Source organism: Simochromis diagramma, unplaced genomic scaffold (genome assembly GCF_900408965.1).
Source record: "Simochromis diagramma unplaced genomic scaffold, fSimDia1.1 OVJJ01000005.1, whole genome shotgun sequence".
In the NCBI taxonomy this organism is placed as follows: Eukaryota; Metazoa; Chordata; class Actinopteri; order Cichliformes; family Cichlidae; genus Simochromis; species Simochromis diagramma.
In genome coordinates, this window is record NW_024387097.1 from 92,042 (window position 1) to 117,538 (window position 25,497).

General features: G+C 42.0%; 1 protein-coding gene and 3 long non-coding RNA genes across 5 annotated transcripts in view; 2 read left to right on the forward strand and 2 right to left on the reverse strand.

The window, feature by feature from the left end:
• The window catches only part of zfr (zinc finger RNA binding protein), a 41,249-nt gene extending 23,193 nt beyond the window's left edge, over positions 1 to 18,056 (reverse strand). For both annotated transcript variants that reach the window (XR_005698002.1, XM_040046495.1), the window contains exons 1-6: positions 17,922 to 18,056; positions 17,692 to 17,773; positions 13,234 to 13,516; positions 10,630 to 10,768; positions 4,007 to 4,225; positions 3,373 to 3,608 (exon numbers count right to left, since the gene is read on the reverse strand). Coding sequence is in view for 1 of the 2 variants with exons in the window: in XM_040046495.1 (XP_039902429.1) it covers positions 3,373 to 3,608; positions 4,007 to 4,225; positions 10,630 to 10,768; positions 13,234 to 13,516; positions 17,692 to 17,773; positions 17,922 to 17,958 (996 nt within the window). In the remaining variant the exon portion in view is untranslated. The remainder of the gene's footprint in view (positions 1 to 3,372; positions 3,609 to 4,006; positions 4,226 to 10,629; positions 10,769 to 13,233; positions 13,517 to 17,691; positions 17,774 to 17,921) is intronic.
• On the forward strand, positions 2,777 to 25,497 carry LOC120742965. The gene is made up of 4 exons (XR_005698004.1): positions 2,777 to 2,787; positions 6,338 to 6,344; positions 15,581 to 15,583; positions 25,123 to 25,497. It is a non-coding gene; the product is annotated as an uncharacterized LOC120742965 (long non-coding RNA).
• Positions 20,240 to 21,060, reverse strand: LOC120742966. The gene is made up of 3 exons (XR_005698005.1): positions 20,728 to 21,060; positions 20,499 to 20,634; positions 20,240 to 20,409 (listed from the first exon to the last, which is right to left on the reverse strand). It is a non-coding gene; the product is annotated as an uncharacterized LOC120742966 (long non-coding RNA).
• LOC120742964 lies at positions 23,124 to 24,592 on the forward strand. Its single transcript, XR_005698003.1, has 2 exons — positions 23,124 to 23,540; positions 23,614 to 24,592. It is a non-coding gene; the product is annotated as an uncharacterized LOC120742964 (long non-coding RNA).

Here is a 25,497-nt window from a genome sequence, read left to right on the forward strand (position 1 = left end):
CAAGCGACTGCATAAATGTTTTATAAATGTTGCTCTTCGTCAACTGAAGTTGTAGATTTACAGAAACGTCCTTGATCATTCTTGTTATGGTTCACGGTTTTTTCCCTCCTCAGGACACATTACCATGTCAGTCCACCCAACTCTGATAAACTCCCCATCAAAGAATGGCTTTCTGTTTTTTGAGGGATTTGTAGAAAATCTCAAAGCTGGTCTTAACTGCTCCATCCCTGAAGCTTTGCTAGCAAACGTCTGATGTCTGAACCTGCTCTGCATCAGGCAGCTTCTTGTGTTTAGGCCGGTGATTCCTCAACACAGCAGTCTGCTCACTGCAAACTGAGCACATGGCTTTACCTCTGACTTCAGTACATAATACTTCCATGTCCACTAATAACCATAAAACAATTAAATATCTTATGATTGACTGTGAAAAGCATTGAACTTAACTCTGTGTGTTCATTAGTTATCAGTAAATTAACCCAAGCATCATATCCATACACACCATATTTAGCCTAACATTCATTGTCGTCAGTCTTTACTAAGTCGAATGGGAGGCGGAGCCTTCAGCTTACAGGCCCCTCTGCTGTCTGGATTCAGGACACAGACACCATCTCTACTTTGGAGACAAATTTCTCTCCATAGCTTTGAGCCTAATCTTCAAAGGGTTGCAAACGTGTACGATGTGCTCCACAAGCGTAAAATAAAATTTACAAATGTGTGCAATGATTTGTGTGTAACTGTTGATGTCCCACACGTGTGCAGCCTCTAGACTAATCCACACAAATACGAAGCAATCTGACCACACGTAAAACTATTTTACAAACGCGTACATCCAAACCTGAATAAATACGGATCGTTTACGCACAGTGTATTAAGTTCAGCTCCTGAATCTGATAATATTACCCTCCAAAACCCTTTCTTTGCACACAGATGTCTCAAACTACACGCAACTTCTCTCTCGCTCGCTCACAAAGCCTTCCATACGTGTGGACGAATCACCCGATAGGTCACGCCATACGGGTTTGTGGCAGGTTTAAAGCTTCGCACAGGTCCACTAATGTAGGCTGCTTTCAAGTCCCAGTGTAAACGTAGGACATCAGGGCTTCCACTGTATGCCTGCGTTTGTTTTTCTAAATGATCATCACAGCTAATAACCGCTTTACTAGAAACCAACGGTTTACCACACACAGACAGTGGCCTGAATGTTCGGGATTATTTGTTTGAACAGTAATGGTAGACCACCATGACCTGGATGACCACTGACATGTTTGGGATCATTTATTATGCCGACATTAATAATAATAATAATAATAATAATGGATTGCATTTATATAGCGCTTTTCAAGGCACCCAAAGCGCTTTACAATGCCACTATTCATTCACTCTCACATTCACACACTGGTGGAGGCAGCTACAGTTGTAGCCACAGCTGCCCTGGGGCAGACTGACAGCAACGAGGCTGCCATATCGCGCCATTGGCCCCTCTGGCCAACACCAGTAGGCGGTAGGGTAAAGTGTCTTGCCCAAGGAATCAGGACAGAGAGCCCGGGATCGAACCGGCGATCTTCCGGTTAGATGCGCTTCCCAACCCCCTGAGCCACGGTCGCTGTTATTAGAGAGTGCTAAGATTAACATTAAAGTGTTATTCCACCGTACCTGAATCAAATATCTGTTTATTTGAAATATATAACTTAACACACACTCACTCCAGTGGATGATCCACAGTACGACCATGCTGTCCCCTCTGTCTGCAGCTGAGCACTGGCTGAATTTCCCCAGCATGTAAGAGCACATTATTTAACCCATGCATGAACCTTTAGAGGCTGGTGTATCGGCTCTGTGATGGATAAATCACCTCTTCTAGTTTTGAAAAAAAATAAAACAAACAAAGCTTTACACTGGGACCTGAAAGCAGCCTACCCGTGTGGATCTGTGAGAAGCTGCAGCATTAAATTAGTCTCAGACATCCCAGGGAAAGGCTCCTTCTCTCAGGAATATGAGGGGGGGGTTGCTTCACTGGTGAAAGCACAACAAGGTATAAAATCTTAAGCCTGACTCTGCTAAAGGAAACAAGGCTGTAAATCTCTCTTCACGCAAGCCTAACCGGAGGGCGGGTTGCCATGGTAACAGGAGTGCTGCCTGCAGAAGGGTCATCTCCACAGAGGTGCAGAAGAAGAAACGTGAGCTGGTATCAGACTCAGTTTCTGTGAGTCACAATAAGTGTTCCCTGTGTGCGTGTGGTGCTCTGTGATCGTTTGGCTGTCCTGAGTGAGCAAACAGACACAGCAGCCGTTTTTAACTCACAGCTTTAACTGCTTAGCACATTTATGCACTTTCAGCACATTTATCCTCCATCTCTCAAAAATGAACCCAACAGCATGCGATGTGATCTGTGTCCACACGTATTTAAGGAGGTTTGACATCTGTGTGCACAGAAAGGTCTCTGCAAGGTAACATGATCAGATTCGTGAGGTGAACCTAATAAATTGTGCAGAAACAATCAGTACTTCTTCAGATTTGCATTGATTTGTAAAACAGTTTTACGTTTGGTCAACCTGCTTTATATTTGTGTGTGGATTGAAGTACGACTCCTCAAAAGTTACACACAAAACACTGCACACATTTGTGAGTCTTAGTTTATGCTTGTTGAGCACATCATATGCATCTGCAGCTCTTCCACAGTGTCTGTGGCTACGTCCACACTGGCCCGGATAGATTTGAAAACTGCGTTTTTGTCTGAAAAAGCTCCGCGTCCACACTAGCGTTTCAGTCCTGTTCACAGAGGTGTGCGTCCACGTTGAAAAGACCGAAAACACTTATGTTCCAGTACTGCGCATGCGTGAAACAAGATTCCTGCTTCATTTCTGTCTGCCGTTTATTTACTTTCCGGCTCTTTGAAACGTTGCGGCAAAATGTCGAGGAAATGCACCAAGTTTTTTAAATGGACTAACAATGAGGTGGAGTTGTTGCTGCGAGTAACACAAAAGTACAAAGTTGTATAAGCCAGTGAGAATTAAAGAATTTGAAGAAAAGCTCTCTGGAGCATGTACAGACTGATATTAATCTTTAATTATTTTTAAAAATTATTTTAAAAAGCAACAAAGTTACCACTCACTGATGAGTTGATCAAAGAGTGTCTGGTAGCTGAAAAGGAACAAACTGCATGATGCATCATTTACATTTGAATCCCACCGACCTCGTACAGGGCACACAGACAAGCTGATGAGCTGGATGGCACATATGTATTATCTTTGCATGGTTGAAAGACTTGCTGGCCAACATTAGGCACTCCATAGAAAACAAGTGGAGATATCACAAGACGTTTTACATTTAAACATGACTGTTAGATATCCATGCACTCAGCGGTGAACTCACCTGTGGGCCAGCACAGCTGATCTTACACACATCACAATAGTGTATCTGAGGAGGTTTGGGGGGCTGTTTGGGCCTCAGCTGTTTACTCTGAAAGGGGGGCTTCTTAGTAAAGGTGTTGCCTGTCCATGCTGCAGTTGCAGCTACAGCTGCCACTGCCTGCTTCTGCTGCTGTTGCTGCTGGTAGTAACTGGAGGCTGCTGAGTAAACTGCAGCTTCATAGCCAGAGTATGAGGTTCCTGAAAAACATCCAAACCTACTTACTGCTGCTCTGTTTGTCAACTTCTCAAAAGGTTCTCAGAAAAAAACATTTATTTACACAATGAGACCATATTCAACATTTCTATTCAACATGTCACAGAATCAGACGAAAGGTCTCAAAGCTATGCTAACAGAGCTAAGGCGCTGTAGCTGTCCTATGAGGTAAACACAGCATGACTAGCATCAAAAAAATGTTAGACATATTGTTTACCATTGTTATTGCCGCTCTCATACAGCTAAAAACAAACACATATACTCATTTGTTATCCAGAACAACTGATCAGCTGCATTACGATTCACCTTCATGTTACTCACGAACTACAGTAAAAAAGTTGTTCCTGGAGCAGTGCTTTTGTGATAACGTCTCACAGCTTACCAGAGTATGTAACAGCATTAGTGCTGTATGTTGGGCTTTGGGAGTAAGACGGGACAACAGAGGCTGCAGCAGCCACGGGCTGGACAGTAGATGTCACTGGGTAGATGGAGAACGTTGAAGAGGCTGGACTAGGAGCAGCTGGCTTTATCACAGTCACCTGTCGAGTCTGCTGGCTCTGGGTGTACGATGTCACCCCCTGGCTGTAGACTGGTTTGGGGGCTAGAAAACACAGAAAAGGATACAAAATTTCAAAGTTCTGCTTGGTCACGTTGTGCTGTACTGCCACAAACGATATTTTGATAGTCGACTAGTCACCGATTATTTTTGCGATTAGTCGACTAATCAGATCATCATCCATTGGACGTAAAACGTTCAGCTTATCGCACCAGCATCTGCTCTTATATAACTATCATTAGCTTACAGCTTTAAGTGTTTCAGGTCTGTGCTAACTAAAAATAAAGACAAAATGATAGTTTATTAAATTTTAATGACATTTGCAGATTGTTTCAGTGAAGTTTAATAAACTCCTTGCTATCTAAAATATAACAGGACACCGGAGTAAATTCTCGAGCATCTCACACTTCTGATAATCAGCTGTCTGCTTGAAGTTTATTCAGCTGTGTAAAAACTATAACTTTAATCTCAGCCAAACCGATTTACTCAGGAACAAATAAAACACTGAAAAAAGCCAAACAATAACATTTCAAGTTATCTGAGTGACTTATATATTATGTTTAACCTGAGTAGCGAAAGACGGCGGTGGGTGTGTTATTCTTACTCCGAATCTGAATAAGTACGCGGGACCACTGTGTGCGGTAAGACCAACTCTTTACTCACTGTATTACCATCTCCCGGCATAATTACACAATCAAACAATGAACACATACTGCCCATACAACAAATGTACCAGAGACAATTATGAATACACCACAGTGGGTTTGAAAACGATTTGCCGGGAGTCTAGTGAGCCTTGCCCCCGGCTAGCTATCAAGCTGGTGGGTAACAGACGTCTCCGAAAACGTCGGAGCGCTTTTTTTTTTCTTTTTTTTAAAATTCTTTATTTCTAAAATATTACTTCACGAAGGTGATTACAGGCATTAATCAACAAAATTTACAAGGGAAAAACAAAGCAAAACGAAAGAGAAAAAAAAAAAAAAAAAAAAGAAAAAGAGTAAAAAAAGAAAATAAGAAAAAACAGTCGGGAGTGACCAGTTAGCTAGGTTGGTGGTTTCAAGCTTTGAAAAGAAGATTCGGTTTATGGGTATTGGCATATAGGACCCACTTATCCCAACACAAATGGAACCAACCCACCCTGTCATTGACATGAGCTGTTACTTCCTCCATCCTATAAATCTCTAGCGTAATTTCCCACCATAATGACAAGGTCGGTATATCTTGCGAGGACCATTTCTTAGTTATACTTTTCTTACTTGCAACAAGTAAAGCTCTTAACAGACATGTATCATTTTTAGACCAGTTCTGCGGTATACAACCAAAAAAAGATTGTCTTCATGTCCAAAGAGAATGTACAGTCAAAAATGCCTTGTAATGTACCATGAATGTCTTTCCAGTAAGTCCGTAGCACAGGACAGTCCCACATAATATGGGTGTGATGTGCTCGTTGGTGTCCACCGTTTCTCCAACACACAGGAGGATTCCCATCATAATGAGCCTTTTGACACGGAGAAATAAAGAACCTTATCAAAGACTTCCATCCGAATTCCCTCCAGCTGTTGGAGGAAGTACTCCTCCATTGCCGTTCCCATATCTGAGTCCATTCATCCCTTGAAATACACATCCCTCCCTCCTTTTCCCATAACATCTTCAATTAATCAGTTGAGTGGGGAAGCTTATTTATAAGAAAATTATACCAAAAGGAAATGAGCCTTGTATCGACATCCCCACTGTACGCCTGTCTAAACAAAGTTACCAGTTCCACATTAGTGTTTGACATCACACCGATTGTTGTCTTTATACAATGTCTTATTTGCAGGTATCGATAAAAATCCTGTTTTTCTAGATTGTATTTCTGTTTCAGTGTGTCAAAACTAATAAAGTTCCCAACCTTAATCAGACTATCGAATGTAGATAACACTTTAGCAGACCAACTTTTAAAACGTGAGTCCAGTTTATTCGGGACAAAGTCAGAGTCATATGCATACCATTTAAATAAAGCCAAATCCTGTTCCAGTTTAAATTCTTTCACGACTTTTCTCCATATATTAAGTGTGCACGACACCCAGGGGTTGCAAACCTTGTCAATACATTTTCGAATGTTCGAATCCATCAAGACAGCTTGTATTGGAGAGGAAAACATGTTCTCCTCAATAGTCTTCCAGTGTGCTTGGTAGCTTGTATCACACCAATTGACCACAGTCTTCAGCTGAGCAGCCCGAAAATAATTTTTTAGTGACGGCAACCCCCATCCTCCCGCCTTCTTATGTAGTTGTAAAGTTTTAAAACAAACCCTCAGCCGCTTCCCCCCCATATAAACCGCGATATTATTTTATCCCATTCATTGAAACGGCATAAATATAATATTCTTGGCAAAATATTCATTTTAATAGATTCAATTCGTGAGTGTAGAGAAAGAGAGGGGATCATGTTCCATCGTCTAATATCACCCACTATTCTCCTTTGTAGGGAACCAAAATTCTCCTCAAATAGTTTAGTTAAATCCTTGGGAATAACAACTCCTAAATATTTCAATGATTGTGCTTGTCAACTCATTGGATATTGAACAACCAAGTGAGCAGGAGGGCTATAGTTATAACTGAGAATTTGAGTATTAGACATATTAATTTTATAGCCAGAGAGTTTCCCAAATTTTTGGCATAAATTCATCAACAAAGGCAGGGAGTTAGTGGGCTGATCTAGGTATATCAATATGTCATCCGCATAGCAAGCAAGCTTGTGTTCCTGTCCCGCAATGGTAATCCCCTTAATATCTTTATTTTGTCTAATTGATTGTGCCAAAGGTTCTAAATACAAAGCAAACAGAAGCGGGGACCAAGCACAGCCTTGTTTATTTCCTCTCTGCAGAACAAAGCTATTTGAGAGAGACCCATTAACTTTAATTCTTGCGGTGGGGTTAGTATATAATGCCCTCACCGTATCAACAATTCCCTTATGTAAGCCGAATTTATCCAAGACTTTGTATAGAAAGTCCCAATTTACGAAGTCGAAGGCTTTTTCTGCATCAATACTCATAAGCATGGCTGTACTCTTAGATGTCTGTATCTGATGTATTACATGAAGAGTTCTACGTATATTATCCTGGGTCTGTCGTCGTCTTATGAACCCCGTTTGGTCATTACTAATCAGGTCGGGTAAAAATTCTTCCATTCTCCTGGCCATTATCGAAGTAAACAGTCTATAATCTATGTTAAGGACAGAAATGGGTCTATATGAGCCACACTCCATTTTGTCTTTCCCTTCACGTCGGAGCGCTTTTGAAAGTATGTGGTGTCTTGATAAACTGAGCAGATATTTGAGGTTTACACAGCTACATTCTCGCCTGAAAATATGTTAAACGTTTATTTTGTGACCCAGAAAGAATAATAAGAGTAATATTAAAACTAATTAGCTGCCGCCATTGTTGGAAACTGAGCAGGGCCGCGCTATGAATTCTGGGATAGGTTGGGCCACGAAGTATGCACCCGACCCATCCTTCAAACCTGGGGAAATAAAGGACGCATTTGTGGGCCGCATTATTCAGAGTCTTGGAATTTGGACAGTCTTCCTTGTGTCGCTGTAACGTAATCGGCCTACAAATGCGGGCACAGGAGGATGCGGTTCCTGAATTTGGACACAGCTACGATAACGGACACTGCTGCTTCTTCTTCTTCTTCGGGGTTTAACGGCAGCTGGCGTCCTTGTACATGCAGTGCTGCCATCTTCTGTTTCAGTCCGTTATTACACTCTTAAATCCTACTACTTATTCCTGCGTCTTTTGGGATCTTACAAAGCTTCAAACGACGCGCTGACTATTAAAATAGTCGCCGCGACGTAATCGTGACTAGTTGACTAACCCTGCTTCTGAGCCACATAGTTAGCCTCCAATTTATAATATGTTTCAATATATGGGGCAGGGATAGCTCAGTAGGTAGAGTGGTTGCCCCATGATTGGAAGGTCTGGGTTTCGAATCCACTGAACGGCTACCTAGAGGTTCCCCTGAGCAAGATACCGTCCCTACACACTGCTCCCCATGCGCTTGATTAGTGGCTGCCCACTGCTTCACTGAGTTAATGGGTTAAATGCAGAGAGCGTAATTTCCCCACGGGGATCAATTAGCTATACATTATTATTAAATGAAGGAAAAAAATAAAATAAAAAAAAGTTCACAAGTAGCAGAACAGAGTGTTTCGTGGTGGGGTTAGGCGTTAATAGCAGCAGTTATTTCACATTCCCTGCTGTTGTACATCGTAGAGTGACAGCAGCTGAAAGCATGTCTTTCACGCATTGTGGCTGCAGCAGCCCGTCACTGAAGGAGCTGCTTAAGGCCGTCAGGCTGAGATGCATGGGGTGGCCACCGTTCTCCTGTCACCGACTACCTCACTGGGTCAACAGGTCGTCCAAGAACAGCGCTGGCCTTCTTGATCAGTGTGTTCAGTTTATTCCTCTCCCAGCAGAGATACGGCTGTCCTCCACACCAACACAAACACAGTCATAGGAGCTCCCACTGCACTCCATAGGAGCAGAGGCTCCATTGCAGATACAACCTGCTGTGTCTTTACCTGTAGTGCATCATTAGTCCAGCCTACTGGTCGGACGAGTCAGAGATCATGGCTGACAGGGGAACATCTACAGGCTGCTTAAGCCCCAGAATGCTGCCTTCAGCACTGGTAACACAACCAGTGTGAGAGCAGCAAAGGGTGTCATCACCGTGTGTTCCTTCTACTGTGGTGCCATTCAAAGCATCTTAACAAACTGGTGGAAACTCCCCCGCCTCCAGATCAGGAACCACGCTGTGTTTAGTAAAGATAGCTCTCCCACCAACACACGAAGCAGTCAGCATTACAGTGGCCTCCACCCATCCCTCACACAGCTTCCCTCAGGGACAAGATGAAACACCACCCTTTGCCTCCTCCACCCGACTAAGAACCAGCAACAGTTCCAGGCTAACTCACTCCCACACAAACACAAAGCAACCACTCCACACTGCATTGCTCCTGTGATTTCTATATATCCAGTCTTACACCTTTTCTTTATTAGCACTGTCAAGGACATACTCCAATAAATGACATTTACAAGGTAACCATTCTTGTATAATTAATATTTGACCAATTAATACCAATTTTTTAGTTCTCCAACAGGCCTCTGTTATTCACAGCTCACATCTTTGCTTCCCACACAGTGACAATATATCAGCACTGTGTGTCCCATATGTAAGGCAGTAATAACAATAAATCTGACGTTAACTTCCCTCCCTGGGTAGGACACTTGACACTGTGATGTCGTTTCTGGTTAAGGAGTGGGTTAATAGAAGGAATACAACAGTTGTAGCCTCTTTCCTGGACACATCGGTGGGTGGGTGCAGTCAACGCACAAGGCTGACAGACACTGAATTTGCAGTGTACTGTGTGGTAACCAGTCAACTTACAATTCATTCTCTGGTGACAGTGTGACCTTCATGGCAGGCCTTGCATAGACAAACCACATTCTGCATGGCTTCATTGTAAAGAGTCAGCACTCTAAGATGTGTAGTCGAGTCCCATCACTCACTGTAAACATTTGGCTCATTAGGAAATTCATTATAATTTAAAATTATGTTAGGAGTGTATTTGGGGGAATTTTTAACCATTCTTCCAGAAGTGCATTTGTGAGATCACACACACTGTTAGATGCCAAGGCCTGGCTCACACTCCAATTTATCCCAAAGTTGTTCTGTTGGGTTGAGATCAGGACTCAGACCAGTCAAGCTCGTCCATGTTTTATGGACTTTGCCTCGGGCACTGGTTCACAGTGATGCTGGCATCCTCTCAACCCTCTGATTTTACGTGGCCCATCACTTTGTGTCACAGTTGGTGTGGTTCCCATTCATTTCCAGAGGGAAAGAGGAAAATTCCCAACTAGACTTTCTGCACAGGTGCATCCCATCACTGTACCATGCAGGAACTCACTGAGAGCGACCCAGTCTTTCACAAATGTTTGTAGAAGCAGTCTGGAAGCCTAGTTGCTTTATTCTGTACACATGTGGCCATTGAATTACTTTGCATACCTGAATTCAATTATTTGGATGGATGAGTGAATACTTCTAACAACATAGTGTGTAAAGAGTTTCAAAGTTTTAGAAGTTCAAATTCTTTTTACTTGTATAGCACCAATTCTTAACGGTCACTTCAATGCCCTTTATAACGTCCTGCAATAATAAAGAAAAAGCCCAATAAGCAGCTCATCCCCTATGAGCAAACACTTGGTGACAGTGGAAAGGAAAACAGGAAGAAATCTCCTGCAGATCCAGACTGGGGGAGGTCAGGCCATCTCCCAGGTGGGGGTGAGGGGAAACAGAAGATCAAGTAGGGACAAAGTTTCTTGGTAGTAAAATAAGCAAGTAATCAAAATGATTACAAATCAATGCATTTGGTAGTAATGGGGTAGAAAAATGTGTATTTGAGTGTACCTGTCTGGTAGTAGGTATCTGCCACACTGGGTTGTGGCTGTGCAGCAGCAACAGCCGCTGTTGCAGTGGGTTGTTGGTAATACTGCTTACTGTCGTAAGCTACAGCTGGAGCCGTCGACCGGACGTAGGAGTAGGAATCCTGCAAAATGATCAGAGTCTCAGACATCGTTGTTCATGCCACTGTTTCAGTCTATATTTCAATGCATGTCTGAGAAAAGAATCAACTCCAAACTTCTACTGGAGGTCTACTGTGTTTCTTATCATAATACTTTACTAACAAATACTGAACCACAACTTTAAGTCTCACATCAATGATAAAACTGTCTGCTCTTAAACAGGACATGAAACATGAACTAAGTGTCATTTACACCATGGACAGGTCATCAGCCTTTCACAGCTGAGGGGTAAAAAGCAGTCTACAAGTGTTGGTTTTCCTATTAGCCCCTAGTTGCAGCAGAGTTTTATGTTTAAAAGCAACAAGGGGCAGATTGGCCACCTTCACTCTGTCTTTGGTTCTTCGTCATTGGCAGCTGCTCTGAAGTGGGAGGTTCCAGCAGTTCGCCGTAACACAGAGCTGTTTCATTCAGGTGCACAAGTGGTTTACTGGACTACATCCAATGAAGACTTCTTTTATTTTTCCCAAATATTTTCCAGATATGTGACCAAGAACCACATGACATCCATTTGTCCTAAACACGGCAGTTATGCATGACAATGACTGATAGACTCAAGTGATTAAGGCCCAGTCACACAGGCCTGGAGACAGGGCTGCAGCCACCAGTCATGGGGGCAAAATAAGTACTCATGACAGCTTTCAAATGGTTGCTTGAGGTTCATGGCAGTGCCTGGGAAAATTAGTCCTGTAGCCCCCATCACACAGGCTAATCCCTGGGGATACCACACTGGACACAATACAGCCACCGGTTCCTAGGAACTGGTGGCTGTATTATGTTTTAGAATAAAATGGTCCTCTCAGAATTCACTCAATAATTCCACAGCGACGTCCCAACATAATTTCATCATGAAGATACCTAAAACTTTATAACATTTTAAAACTGAACAAGGCAATGTTGATACATTTGAATAAAGTAAGATATATACTCTTGCCTCAATGGCAAATTAACAAGATCTCTAAATGTTCACTAGATAATTGATAACAACGGCCCGTGATTTTAGCTGTAATGTTTGAAGACGTTACACAGTTAAAAGCTTGAGTTTGAGCTTTTTGATGTCAACATTGTATTTTGTTTTTAATCTCCTTCCACATACTTTTAAAATATTTCTGTATACGATACCCACACATCTTTGATCGCTATAAGCAGTAATTAATTATTAATAAACAGAAAATTACATTTTAACTTTGCATTATTCTTATAGACTACATTTACAGTAAGAGCAAAAATTGTGACAATAACCACAACACTTCATTTTGTTAAACTTTATTGTCATTACTATTAGATTTTGTACAGAACCGCAGAGGTTTAAGGTCCAGAAAGAACGAACGCAGCTCGAGTCTGGTTTCTGGAGCCCTCCTGCTGAAAGAAGAAGAAATATTAATACAAACATGTCAAAGGTGGAAATCAGTCAATTTACCTTCTTCCCCCACCAATATATAGCATTTATTATTTCTTAGACAGCTTCTATATTTTACACATCCTCCTGATAGTACACTTAAACAGCGCCTCAATAAGGGTAGGTTTAAAACAAAAACAACCATTTCCTTATTCAAATTGATTTTAGCATGAATGTGATATCGATTCATTAACTGCTGAATCGATTTCCTCAGTGGTGCTAGGTTTGAATACATGCCACCTACAGACAGCAGTGTAACATGACAGCTGTCTGTAGGCTGTTAAACTAAAAATAAATGTGCTGCCATCTGCTGTGAAGTAACTTAAACATGTCACACATGCCTGCTACACCAAATCTAAAACCATTTCTTGGCCCAGTCCGATCTGCCAACTATTGCTGACCAACTGGTGCCCATACTAGGTTTGGACACTTACTAGTCAAGCAAAGCGACTGGACTGTTTAAATTGTACAGTTTCATTAAATCTATCTATTCCATTTCAGATGCTAAGTAGTTGTCATCAGAAAAGGTTCAGGTACCTGCTGGTTGCTTCCAGGTCTCCACACCGCCGGTGCACAGGCAGAGGATTGCCACGTTCGACACAGTTCCCTCACAGGCAGAGTCAAGTACTGTGGTGAGGATATGTAGGAAGATCCCCAAGCTAAGGATCCACAGCAGCTTCCTGGCAGCAGACCCACTTGCTTGCCAACTAACCAATCATGTCCTGTAACTCAATCGAGTTTCTCCCGTCCTCATTTTGAAACGCCATCATTAAGCTTTTGAGAGTCATTGCATTTAATTTGACTGATTTAAAGCATTTATGGAGAGAATGTATTAACTTGTGTGTAATTCATTTAATTCCTGCTGATAGTGTCCAATTAGAAACTAGTTAATGGAATTCTGCAAATGCATTTATGGCACGTGAGCTCCCACAAATATAATGAAGGCAGCACATCTCTCCCCATATTCCTCATTCAAAGAGACTCCAAAGAATGTTCTGGAATCTGTGAGTCTACAGAAAAATGTTGTGGTACCTGGTAGTTCTGTGAGGTGACTGGTGGGGGTGGTGGAGGGACTTCAGGCTGCCGTTGAGGGTAGCCATAATCTGTGGCCGCGTGGGTCGGCTGGTATCCTCCGTAAGCGGCAGCAGTGGCAGCAGCTGCCACGGCAACAGGCGCAGGCCTAGCTACTGCAACTGTGGCTGCAGCAGGGGCGTAAGCTGCTGCCACAGTGTGTGCTGCCACTGGTGCTTGATGAACTGTGTAACTGGCCACTGTGGTTGGATGGGTGTATGCTACCCCGGCTGCTGGCTGCTGGCTGGGAGACACAAAGGGAAACATGAAGGTTATCTCGACAGTCTAACTGAGAAATGCCTTGGCACATGTTAAAAGAACTTTTTCAGACTCCAGTGTCTCCAAAACTGTACAGCTTTCCCCAAACTGCCATGACAAATTGCATATTAATGATCAACAAACTGGTCTCACAGCCCACTGTTTCCCCAGTGGTGCCAGTTTCAGTCATTGTGCGAATGTCCTGTTTATAAGGCTGGACACCTGCAGTCAGCTGAGACTGTAGAAGTCAGCTGATGATGATGGAAGGTTTCTCCCACTGAAACGTCCAGATGAACAGATTCTGGGGATTTCTTACCTGGATGACTGAGGATGCATCAAGACTTTACAGCTGTACTAACTACCAAAGCATGTATGGAGATTCTTTTGACCCTGCTGAGATGATGCCACCATGATTACATTTAAAAATCTTCTTTTTTTAATCCTCCCACTAATGGGACTCAGAGGTCCCTTAAATTATCATCTGAATCGTGCAGTATAGACTACTGTTAATACATACCTTGCATTATTTGGCATATAAAGACTTTTTGTTGATTTATTTAAATGTGCATGACAATTATGGTGCAACTGCATGCTCTTCTGTACAGGTCAGCTGTAACACACATATCAGGTTTACTTTGTGGACTAATTTGTAATAAAGCACTTCTCCTCCTGATAAATTCAATTGTATTTATATAACATCAAATCACAACAGCAGTTGTCTCAAGGTGCTTTGTGCTGTAAAGCAGGGGTGTCCAGCTCCAGGCCTCGAGGGCCGGTGTCCCTGCAGGTTTTAGATGTGTCCTTAATCCAACACAGCTGATTTAAACGGCTAAATGACCTCCCCAACATGTCCTGAAGTTCTCCAGAGGCCTGGTAATGAACTAATCATGTGAGTCAGGTGTGTTGACCCAGGGTGAGATCTAAAACCTGCAGGACACCGGCCCTTCAGGCCGGGAGTTGGACACCCCTGCTGTAAGGTAAAGACCCTGCCATAATACAAAGAAGAACAGCCAACAGTCACATGTCCCCCTGTAAGCAAAACACAGCATTACAACTACTGAGTATCATCCTAAGTTGCTGCAATGAATCTCCGGGGAAATGAACTAGGCCGTAGGGCTGCTCAATTAATCGAATTTTAATCTCGATTACGATCTGGGCTTTCAACAATCATTAAAAATGACTGAGCCGATTATTAGCCCCTCCCTCGTGCTTTACTCTCGCGCTGCTCCGTGTGGCAAATCGAGCGCACCTCTCTGCATTTCGAACACGTGTCACAACAATTAAGAGCAGCGGTCCCCAACCTTTTTTGCGCCACGGACCGGTTTATGCCCGACAATATTTTCACGGACCGGCCTTTAAGGTGTCGCGGATAAATACAACAAAATAAAACTAGTACCGGTACCGAAAAAAAAGAAAATTTATTCATAAAACACATGAAAAGACCCAGGAAAACCGAGTAAACGATAAAAACGATAACAAAATAACGCTGAAAACCGATAAAAACCCTGAAAACTACATTTCACACCTGAGCCTCAACTCTCGCGGCCCGGTACCAAATGACTCACGGACCGGTACCGGTCTGAGGCCCGGGGGTTGGGGACCGCTGATTAAGAGGACCCGAGGGAAGCTCGGAAAGCTAAGCAGAAGTTATTTGGAGAGGAGAGTGACTGCCGTTGGTTGAAAAGAGAGGTAAAAAAAACTTCAGTGGTGTGGAAACATTATGGGTTCGCGGAGTCAGACATGGATCAAGTAGACAGTGTGTAAACTTTGCTACAGTGTCGTAGCTGCACCACAGAGCAACTCTGCAAAGTTCACTAAACATAGATGTTTACATTTTTCATATTGCAATCAGTATTTGCACTGTTATCAGTATTTGCACACTATTTTATGACAATCTTTAAAGTCATTATTCAATACATTGTTATTGTTAAATAAATATCGTCAAATAATCGAGATCTCAATTTCAGTGAAAATAATCGTGATTATCATTTTTGCCATAATCGAGCAGCCCTACTAGGCCGTCACATCATTATTTCACTTTGACTTTAAGATCGTCTTTAAATCCACCCCTCTGTAGGTTGATCCTATTCATTTAAGTTCAGATGTTCTCAGGAATCTGAACATTCCTCAGATTTTTCCCAAAACCTCAGGAATGTTCTCAGCACCTTGCTGAAACTAGGCTGCGCAGACCTGAGGGAGTTCAGAAGGCAAAATTGGTCCAACCTGCAACATGCAAGCTGTGCCTAAAGATGAGTGTACTGTGTTACTCCATTTTATTAATGTGGAGTTAACAAAACAATCCTAAAACTAAATCCTGAAATATAGTGACTTGATGGTCATGATCATCCAGGACGGGTAAAGAGCAGAGCGTGCTGAGAGAGAAAGCCATCACAAGGACTAAAGGTGCCAACGCAGATCAATAAGATGCGATGAGAGTGAAAGGAAATTGAGACGGGGCCAACAAATAGGGTTACTGTATAAGTTTCCAAGAATCCTTTGTCATGTAAAAACATTGTTGATGTGGATTCAGCACACAAACCAGGATACTGACAGGATTCAGAGTCCAGTTTGATTTGAAACAAGACATTTTTAAGCACAGTGGTTAGCGCTGCTGCCTCAGTCAGCTGGGTCTGCGTTGGCATCATCATCATTTGGAGTTTGTTCTGCCTGTGTGCTCACTCCAGCTTCCAGCCACATAACACATGCTTCTTAGGTTAACTAACCATGGTTGGTGTTACTGAGTGTTTCCCTGTCTGTGTTAGAGTACTACACCTGTCACCTTATGACAACCAGGTGTTGGTTTAGGGTGACAGGTGGTCTCTAACCTTCTTTCCACTGGTGCTTCAAATGCCTACGTGATTTAAGTGTTTATACGGTGACACCAACACAATCTTTGTCATACTCAAGGAGAGCAACACAATCCAATCTGAGGACAATGTAAAACATCAGTGATATAGTTCATTTCGGGGCCTGAATATCTGTTTACCCCATATTACAACAGTCTCACTACTTCGCACACTTTAATGGGTTAGTTTGGATCCAAAGCTCCCACTTTTTTTCTTCAGAAATAAAAAAATAAATTAGACAAACAGCTGACGTCATGTTGCTGACCATGGCTTCCACCACAGCAGCTGCTCTACCACCATTTCACCATAAATCTTGTGTACAAAATTAAAATGTCAAAGGTAGAATAATTATGCCCGAAGCCTACAATACAATGTAAAATCAAAGAAACCATTCAACAGTCACGGGGACATTTTAGCAGTTTGGAAACTTTCAACTTTTCCAAAGTGCTGAAACTTCACGGGGACATTTGGAGAGTAAGCGGTGCTCCTTTGGTTTATGTTTGAAGAAAAGTAAAAGAAAAGTGCATGAACACTTGGCTAGAACAGGGCCGAGGCTGTTGGTATGCAACCCCCCCCCCCCCTTTTGTTAAAATAACAGATTAAATTCATACAAAACTAGCAGGTGGCTTGCTCGTGCTTCAGAGGCCTGACTTAGTGATTGAATGCATACCATTATGCTCGGGGTGAGCACTGAAACGGCACATTTAGGCCGTAAAGCGTTCTTTTTAAAAAGGTTTTTGACTGCAGCTGAATTTGGACCGAGCCCTGTTCCCTTTGCTCTGACACCGACCGCATCCCAGCACACACACTCACCTGTGAGAGCAGGTGCTGCTCAGCAACAACATCATCATAGTAATAATTATTATAATAATCCTGCACTCTCCCATGAGATGCATGTTTTGGGATAACGAGTGTTCAGCCGTGCAGTGACAGGCAGGTTATATTTTCCTACCAAATAACTATTTCAGTTGGTCCTTATAATAAAGTCTAATAATGTCACACATAAGGGGGCTGTCCCGTATTTGGATGCCCGACCCCCCATGGAGGCTCCCATGTGTTCGGCCTCGGTCTGGAGTGGATCGGCAGTGCTTCACGTTTATTTCCGTAGTTTTCCGTCGGAACTGTGGAGAAGGTCCAACCGTAGCACCGGGAACAACAGCCCCCTCCCCCAATGCGAACAACGGGATCAGTGGGCAGTAGCAAGCCTTAATATTAATATGTACGTACAGCATATAAAAACAAGCCATCGTTCGACCACAGAAACATTATGCAGCACACAGGAACCCAACCAGCCACGTATCCCGCATCCCCCTACCTGTACTGAGCGGCAGCGCCGTGGGTAAATCCAAAGTAATTGCCGGTAGCCATTTTGGCATCTTCACCAAGCCGGCCAGGCACTGCGGAGGACACACACAGGATAAGCTAACCGTTAGCAGCGGTCCAACAACTATTTATTCACGGTTTTATTGCCTTTCTTACGCCTGCAGACACATCAACATTTTTAAAGTTGTCCTTAATATAAATTCACATTTGGTCGATACTTACCATAGGTGAAGGATACTACTGGACATATGGGAATCATTGGTTTTGTATATTCTACCCACTCTCTGCAGCGCTACACCAACCTATATATATTACATGTCGCACCCGGAAATTGCGTCATGACGCATGCGCAGAACGGTAAAACGTTAGCGTTGGGTGCGGTCCTACAGTGAGCAGAAACACACACACACATTCAGTCTGCTGTAACATGTCTGAATAGCGTTGGGACAGGGCCGTGAGTCCCGCTGTGCGGCGTCTTTTAACAACAGTCCGTAAATGTGTGCATACTGAGGACAGCAGCTGCTCCCATTCTGGTCTCATATGAGACTGTAGCTGCTCAGCCGACCCCACTCGCGCTTTTTTACATTTCACTGAGCGGCAGATTTTTTCAGTCGATGAACGTCTGGACTGGCATTTATAATCGTACTTTTCTAATCTTACTGATCACTCATATTCACACCACACATCCATAAAGCACGCACTGTCAAATATTACTCGTTTCAACATACAAACCTGATGTAGAGGACTGACTTAGAATTTTACGTAAAGTCAACAAATGGGCTCTGGGGACATTTTGTCTATCTTAAGTAATTCTTTAAGCCTTCCAACATCTATGTCAGCACTCCTGTAAGATTGATCTCAGATCTTACATTTAAATTTGTACATTAATTTAAATTTATTTTCAGTCATTTATGCTTCAGGTTTTATTTTAAAAAATTAAAATAAAACAGATTTAAGTATTCATTTCATGCATAAAGTTTGTTACATGGACATGACAGTTAGACATGAACATGGTCCATCTTACTCATGTGAGAAACATCACAATCCATCACAGTTCACATAATACTGCTTGTAAATAAATAAACGTGAACTTGGCTTTGAGCGCAGTTTGGGTGAAGAGTCATTAGGTGATCAGTTTGTGCAAGTTTGATTAAAATGTGACTGATACTCTAGGTGAAGTAGTGATTTTTGTGAACTGTGGACAGCTGGACAACAGAACCTTTACCATGGCAGGAGCTTAGTCTTTCAACAGGATGAGCTAAAACTGCTGCATTAAAATTCACAGCATGGACATCAGTGTGTGAATATAAAGTATAAAAGACCTCAAACTCTGGTATTTGTCATGGTCAGAGTATTCTCTGAATGTCCCAAGAACCAGTAAACACAAAATATAAAAAGTTTGAATTGTCCCTCATCTTCCAAGGTGAAGTTAACATTCCCTCTTGACATCTGATTTCCCTGCAGCCCTGACCGTTTCCTTTTGGCTGGTTAAACCTTTAAAATTGTGCATTGATATCAGTGTAGCAATGTAAGGAACATACAGGAAGGACTAAGTAGATACAATTTTCCTATGAAAAACATTGGGCCTCACTCAGTATGTGTATAGAAACATTCTTATCTAGTGCAAAAAAAAACAAAACAAGTGCACACACAAAAATACAGAAAACCTGCACAAATGTAGTTCTTACCACTGTGTGTTTGTTAGTGAATGTGAATCATCCAGATACTGCCATGCCTCTACTTCTCTTTGCAAATAAACAAGTTTACCTCAAGGTGAAGTGAAGAAAGTGAAACTCTTAATACTAATAGTAATCATCAATAGTAACTATAATCAGTCTTAGTACCATTATTATTATTATTACTGTTATTATTATTGCTGTTGTTGTTTCAGTTTCAATTTTCTTTCTATAGCGCATTTAAAAGACTCAGGTACATCAAAGTGCTTCACAGACGAGCCGCATTTGCGGGGTTACAGCCGTAAAGGAGCAGGAAAATACAGTTATCAGCAAAAGAAAATACAGTTATAAGACTGTGACGTGACAACAAGCGTGGTTGTAGTTACCATTTGATCATTAATTACATTTCCAAAATACCATGTGCCAAATGATTCTTAGAATTACAATAAAAAAAAAGTTCTGAAAATGGCCTTAAGGCTCTTGTGTTTCCTGGGTGGCACACGTCTGCAACATTGTGTTGAAGTCTTGTGGTGTAACAAGGGACCAGCACTTTATCCTCTGAAGAACAGTGTTGACAAGTTTGCCCAACTGGTCGATATGTGTGTGGCTTTTTTTAACCCCCCTTTTTTTTAACTGCATCTCTTGGGGTTGTTTTGTAGTATGAGGCATCATGTCTGTTGTTACAAACTGGGCATTAGTACAGTTGCAGTGACAGCTTGGTTCACATTGTTGGAATGAGTCTGTTCATAGTTTTTGAACAGAACTTCTGCGTACATACAGTGGTGTGAAAAAGTGTTTCAGATCATTAAACAAATTTAAATATTAGACAAAGATAACAAAAGTAAACACAAAATGCAATTTCTCAATCAAAGTGTTTATTATTTATGTTAAGGTGCGTGGCGAGAACGGGACCCAAATGCAGGACTTTCCAATCCTGCAGGACTGTGCTCGTGGTCCAGGTGTGACAGGAAAACAACTCCAACACTCGACATTTACAAACACTTTGCTCCTGTGACACACTCCTCTCCAAGTTCCTAACAAGACAAGGTACAGAGATCAGACTGGTGAACTCACAGAAACACACACAAAGACTATTTCCACTCAGGGCTGGGATTTCACTTACTTGGTAACTCAACGATCCAGCGTTGACTGAAGCTCAGTCAAACAGTTAAGTAGTGGCCAATCTAGACGGAAGACAGGTGTGGCAGCTTCAACACGGGAAACACCTTTTGGCCTGATGACGCCCATAAACTGGCATGCTGGAACACACACACACACACACACACACTTAAAGGAGGAAGCAGGGGACTGGGAGGGGAGACAAAACAAAACACATAGAAAAACATACATACAGGCAGGTCGACTGACAGAGACTTCCAGAGCATCACGATTTAGGAGGGAAAATCCAAACCTACATCATATATAGAGAAAATACCGTAAAATGAATATTTTAGAAAGAGGGACTGAGAGATCGACAGAGAGAGAGAGATAAATCCCTTTTGCAGCACTTATGTTACAGTAAGACAGCTACTAGACCAGTTCTAGGTTTGCAGCTAAGAAGGTCACACTTAACGCAACTTTGTTCCAAATTACAAACCTAGGCTATTCTTTAAGCTTTACTTCTTGATTTAGGAATCAGATTTAATCTAAAACCCTTCAGTTTCAGATTCTACTTATTTAAGAGAATCTAAGACTGATCTGTTTTTGCAGGGCTGATAAAGCCAATGTAGTGCTATGAGCTCATTTAACTTGTGCTCAGTAGTAATCCCTCTGAGCAGTTTGTGTCTTTCATTGCATGAGAAATTAACTGTTATCAAAACCCAATTTGGTGCATTGACCCTTTAACACAGAGTTCCTATAGAGCCGGGGTCGGCAACCCTAGGCACGCGTGCCACAGCTGGCACGCGAAGGGTTAACTGATGGGACGACCACAGCTGGACTGGCCATCAGGCATTTACCCCGTGGGCCGATGGTGATTTTTTGTTTTTATGGGCCGATGAATTTTATTTTATTTTATTTTTTTGTAATGGTATAAACAATGAAAGGTGGTTGATTGGCCAGATGCTGGCCGTTGTGTAAAAATAACTCAGTTGTTTCGTGGTGGCTATGGCGGAGCTTCCACAGAGGCCAGCAGGTGGATGAGGGAAAGGGGAGGCAGGAGGAGGAGAGGCCCGAGGCATTCATAAGGTTAGTTAGTAGAGTTGCCAACCGTCCCGTAAAAAGACAGAATCGTCCCGTACTCAGAGAAAATATTACGGGTTTCGTATTGAGCTGAAAAGGAGCACAGTTTGTCCCGTACTTCAGGTAGAATGGAAGAAGACACAAAGCTGGATTTATTCTGTGTCTTTATGCTGCAGCTGCTTCTTCTTCTCTCATTCTCTCCCCCTCCCTCTCCTGTTGCTACTTCAATCATAAAACTGATCAATGATCAGCTGATCGGCTTTTCTGTCACAAGTCCCGTCTCTCTCGTTTGTTTATCTCCCACTTTGCGCCAGAAACAGGAAACCGCAGGATGTCGTGCTAAACAACAGCAGCACATTTAAGCTTGATCAGCTGTTGTTAGAATTTATTTAATATTAATTTCTAGTATCAGCTGATGTTCGCTGGAGCCACAGCTGTAAACCTGCTGGTCATGATGTCGATTTGGATATGTGGTGAGAGGGAAACATGAAGATGAAACCAGGAGATGTCCTTACTGAATCATCAGAGCTGAACAGGTGATGGAGAAACAGGTTTACCTTTAGGTGACATGAATGAGTTGAAGTTATGAACTGTTTCTGAGAGACAAATAACACCAGGATCCTTTTCTAAGTAGCTGACAGCTGGTAACTGTGCAGGGGCGGGTCTAGCAAAGTTTTGCCAGGGGGCCAGGTAGGGCATTAACAGGGAAAGGGGGGCACAAAGAAATATTTTTCTTTCTTATTCTCATTTAAAATGTCTCGCTTTTATTAAATAATTATCTGAATCTTACAACCAAAGTTTTTATCTGATGTAACATGTATAGAAATCATACATATACCAACAAGACAGCGTACATCACTGTCACCACAGCGTTTGTTTTCATTCAAAGTGTCAATGGAAAATTGTATTTAGTAGTCAGTATAATCTTTTAGTGATATAAGTTTGCATATGGTAGAGTACTGCATGTAGTTATTTGTATTAGGAAATATTCAACCATGTATACTTAGAGGCATATAATTAATTGTGTGTGATCTCTAACTGGCTGCAAAGGCTTGGTGTGTATTCCACACTAGAATGCACACCCACATCCTGGGAGCACGAGAGAGGTCATACCTTCTCTTATTGTTTTATGGCAGGATTAACGTAGCTATGTCTGTTTTAGTTTAAGTGCTTCTTTACATATAGATGAACTGCTGGACTTCCTCACCATGTTATTTAGGGTGAGGGGGAGACTACCCTTTCCTGACCAAGGATGTACCTTTTGTGCTTTTATGACCCTTTGATCAGCAGGACACACACACACACACACACACACACACACACCACTGAAGTATAAATAAAGACCAGGGCAAAGCTCAGCGCGAGTCTCTGAGACTGCCCTTGCTAGCAAGAAGTTCTGTGTGTTTCTCTTCTCTGAGTCTTTACTGAAGAAGTGTTTTAGAATATTTTCCCTAACATTGATTTGGTCCTTCGTAGCCGGAGCAGAAAATATCAGAATTGTTATCTGTGACTCTGTTCCAAGATCCAGCACTGATTCCTGACGCCGTGGGGAGCCAGCACCAAAGCCTGTGCACAGCCCTCTTGGATGAGGAGAGAGTCCCAGGACGTTAAATTCGGGTCTGGGCCGGTGTTATAATCTGGTCCACGGCGGTGGGATTCAGTCCGATGATCTGAATCACCAGTGGGACGTCAGGGGTGAGAAACACTATTTTGGTATATAAAGACGGCCGCAAAAGTTTAAAGAAAAGTGATAAAGAAAAATTAGGTTTAAGTTCGCCAAAAGGAACTGTGTTTTGACCAGTTTTAGAGGTAGCCGAAATTATCTCGTGACAAATTAGGTTTAAGTTCGCCAAAAGGAACCGTGTTTTGACCAGTTTTAGAGGTAGCTGAAATTATCTCGTGACAAATTAGGTTTAAGTTCGCCAAAAGGAACTATGTTTCGACCAGTTTTAGAGGTAGCTGAAATTATCTCGTGACAAATTAGGTTTAAGTTCGCCAAAAGGAACTGTGTTTTGACCAGTTTTAGAGGTAGCCGAAATTATCTCGTGACAAATTAGCTCGCAAATGTCTATGTGTGTGTATGTGTCTGGAAGTAAGTTGATTTTACAGCACAATACGCTGCTGAACTACTTCCAGTTTTGTTTTCTTTGCTGAGGCTCACGTGCTGGTGACAAAGGAGAACGGTTGAGTTTCATCTCAGAAAACTGATACCGCTTCACCGTTAGGGTGAAGTCGAAGGCCGTATCAGTAAACCACTCTGAAGTCAAGTGTGCCAGCGACGGCCCAGCAAAATCTTTGAAAATGGGTGATAAACAAGTAAAATTAACACCTGATGAGAAATGTCTAGAAAAACAGCAAGCCGGAGCACGATTAATCCAAAAGAAAGAGAGAGGAATGCATCGTGGAAGAGCAAGAGGTAGAAGAAACAAAGTAGACAGTAACTCAAAATAGGATAGCAGCTCAGGTGAAGAGAGCAGTTCAGACTAGGAAGAACATAATAATCCCTCACCCAGTGAAAATTAGAGATCACAGTAGTTTGAAGTAGTTTAAAAAAGGGTTGGAAACAGACCCGACTGAATAGATATAAATGCAAGAGGAATAAAGTAAAATAAACAAAAAAGCTAAATTACAACTTAATTTTAACGCATTCAAACTAATAATAAAAAGGATAACAACCTATAAACTGGTATTAATAATGAAAGCAGATAATTCACACAAACAGAACTGTGATAACTGGAGTGTGCAGCGTTTCCGTGAGCAGTTTTCCTGCATCTTGACTTGTGTGTAGAGTGTTCATAGCATCAGCATTATGTTTTTGTTTATTTGTTTTGTTGGGTTGAAAAATAGTTAAACTGGTGATCATGCCTATGGATCACCATGGCACATATCATCAGCCATATGATTTATTTACGCAGATGAAAAAGTGAGTGTGAATGTGTCTGACGTCACAGTGTTTTTGTGCGCTGTGTAAAAGTGATTGCCTCTGATTGTGAGAGCGTGTGATTCTGCAGGTCACCAGCTATTTAAAAAAAAAAAGAGTGAAAAAGAGAGAGAATTTATATTGTAGATGAAAAATAATCATAGGGAGAAGGTTTTGTGTTGATCAGCCAAAAAACAACTACAATTTCATTTTCTGCTTTTAAGAAAGGACTGTTCACAAAAACACACAGAGAGAGAGATGTGTGTTGATTAAGCAGTGATGATAATAATGAACATGTCTTAGTTAGTCACTTTCAGGTGAAAAGCAGACCTGAATCAATTTTCCACATGCAGCAGTCGGAAGAAAGTTATAGTTTAACATCATTGGAAACATGCAGGCCAAGTTTCTGGCTGACTTATTTACAACACCGTGTGTCTCTCAACCTCACAAGCAAGCTCCAAGGAAACTAATCTCTCCCTGAAGACAAGGAATGCAGCTCCAAAGCAATAACATGATAAAGAGACAGCAGCAAGTCCTGAGCAAAGAGTCCCAGCAAGCAGCAGCAGTGTGGACAAACAGCATCAGAGAAGAAGAGCAAACCCATCATCCTGACTGATCGGATGAATGGCACTGTGTCTACAACAAGCTGTGACTTCACTGTGCATGTGAAGAAAACGTTTGAGGAGAACTGAACAGTTGGAGTTTGACATTTGCCACCTGTGGAGTAAAATGGCAAGAAGGGACAGTGGGACACAGGACAAAGCTGAAGGAGAACTGCCGGGACTGTTGAAGTGGGAGAGGACAAAAGAGTGAGAGGACAACAGACGACAGAGAGGAGTGGTGAGAACACAGAGGAATGCTGTTATTTAATGTGGGAAATCAAAATTTGGGTTAGCAAACCTGGGGAAAAGAAAACTGACTGCTTAAGTTGGAAAATTGAGAAGGAGTCTGGATATATGCAAATATAAAAAACATATACATCATATACAAAATCACACACACAAGAAGAACATGCATTAAC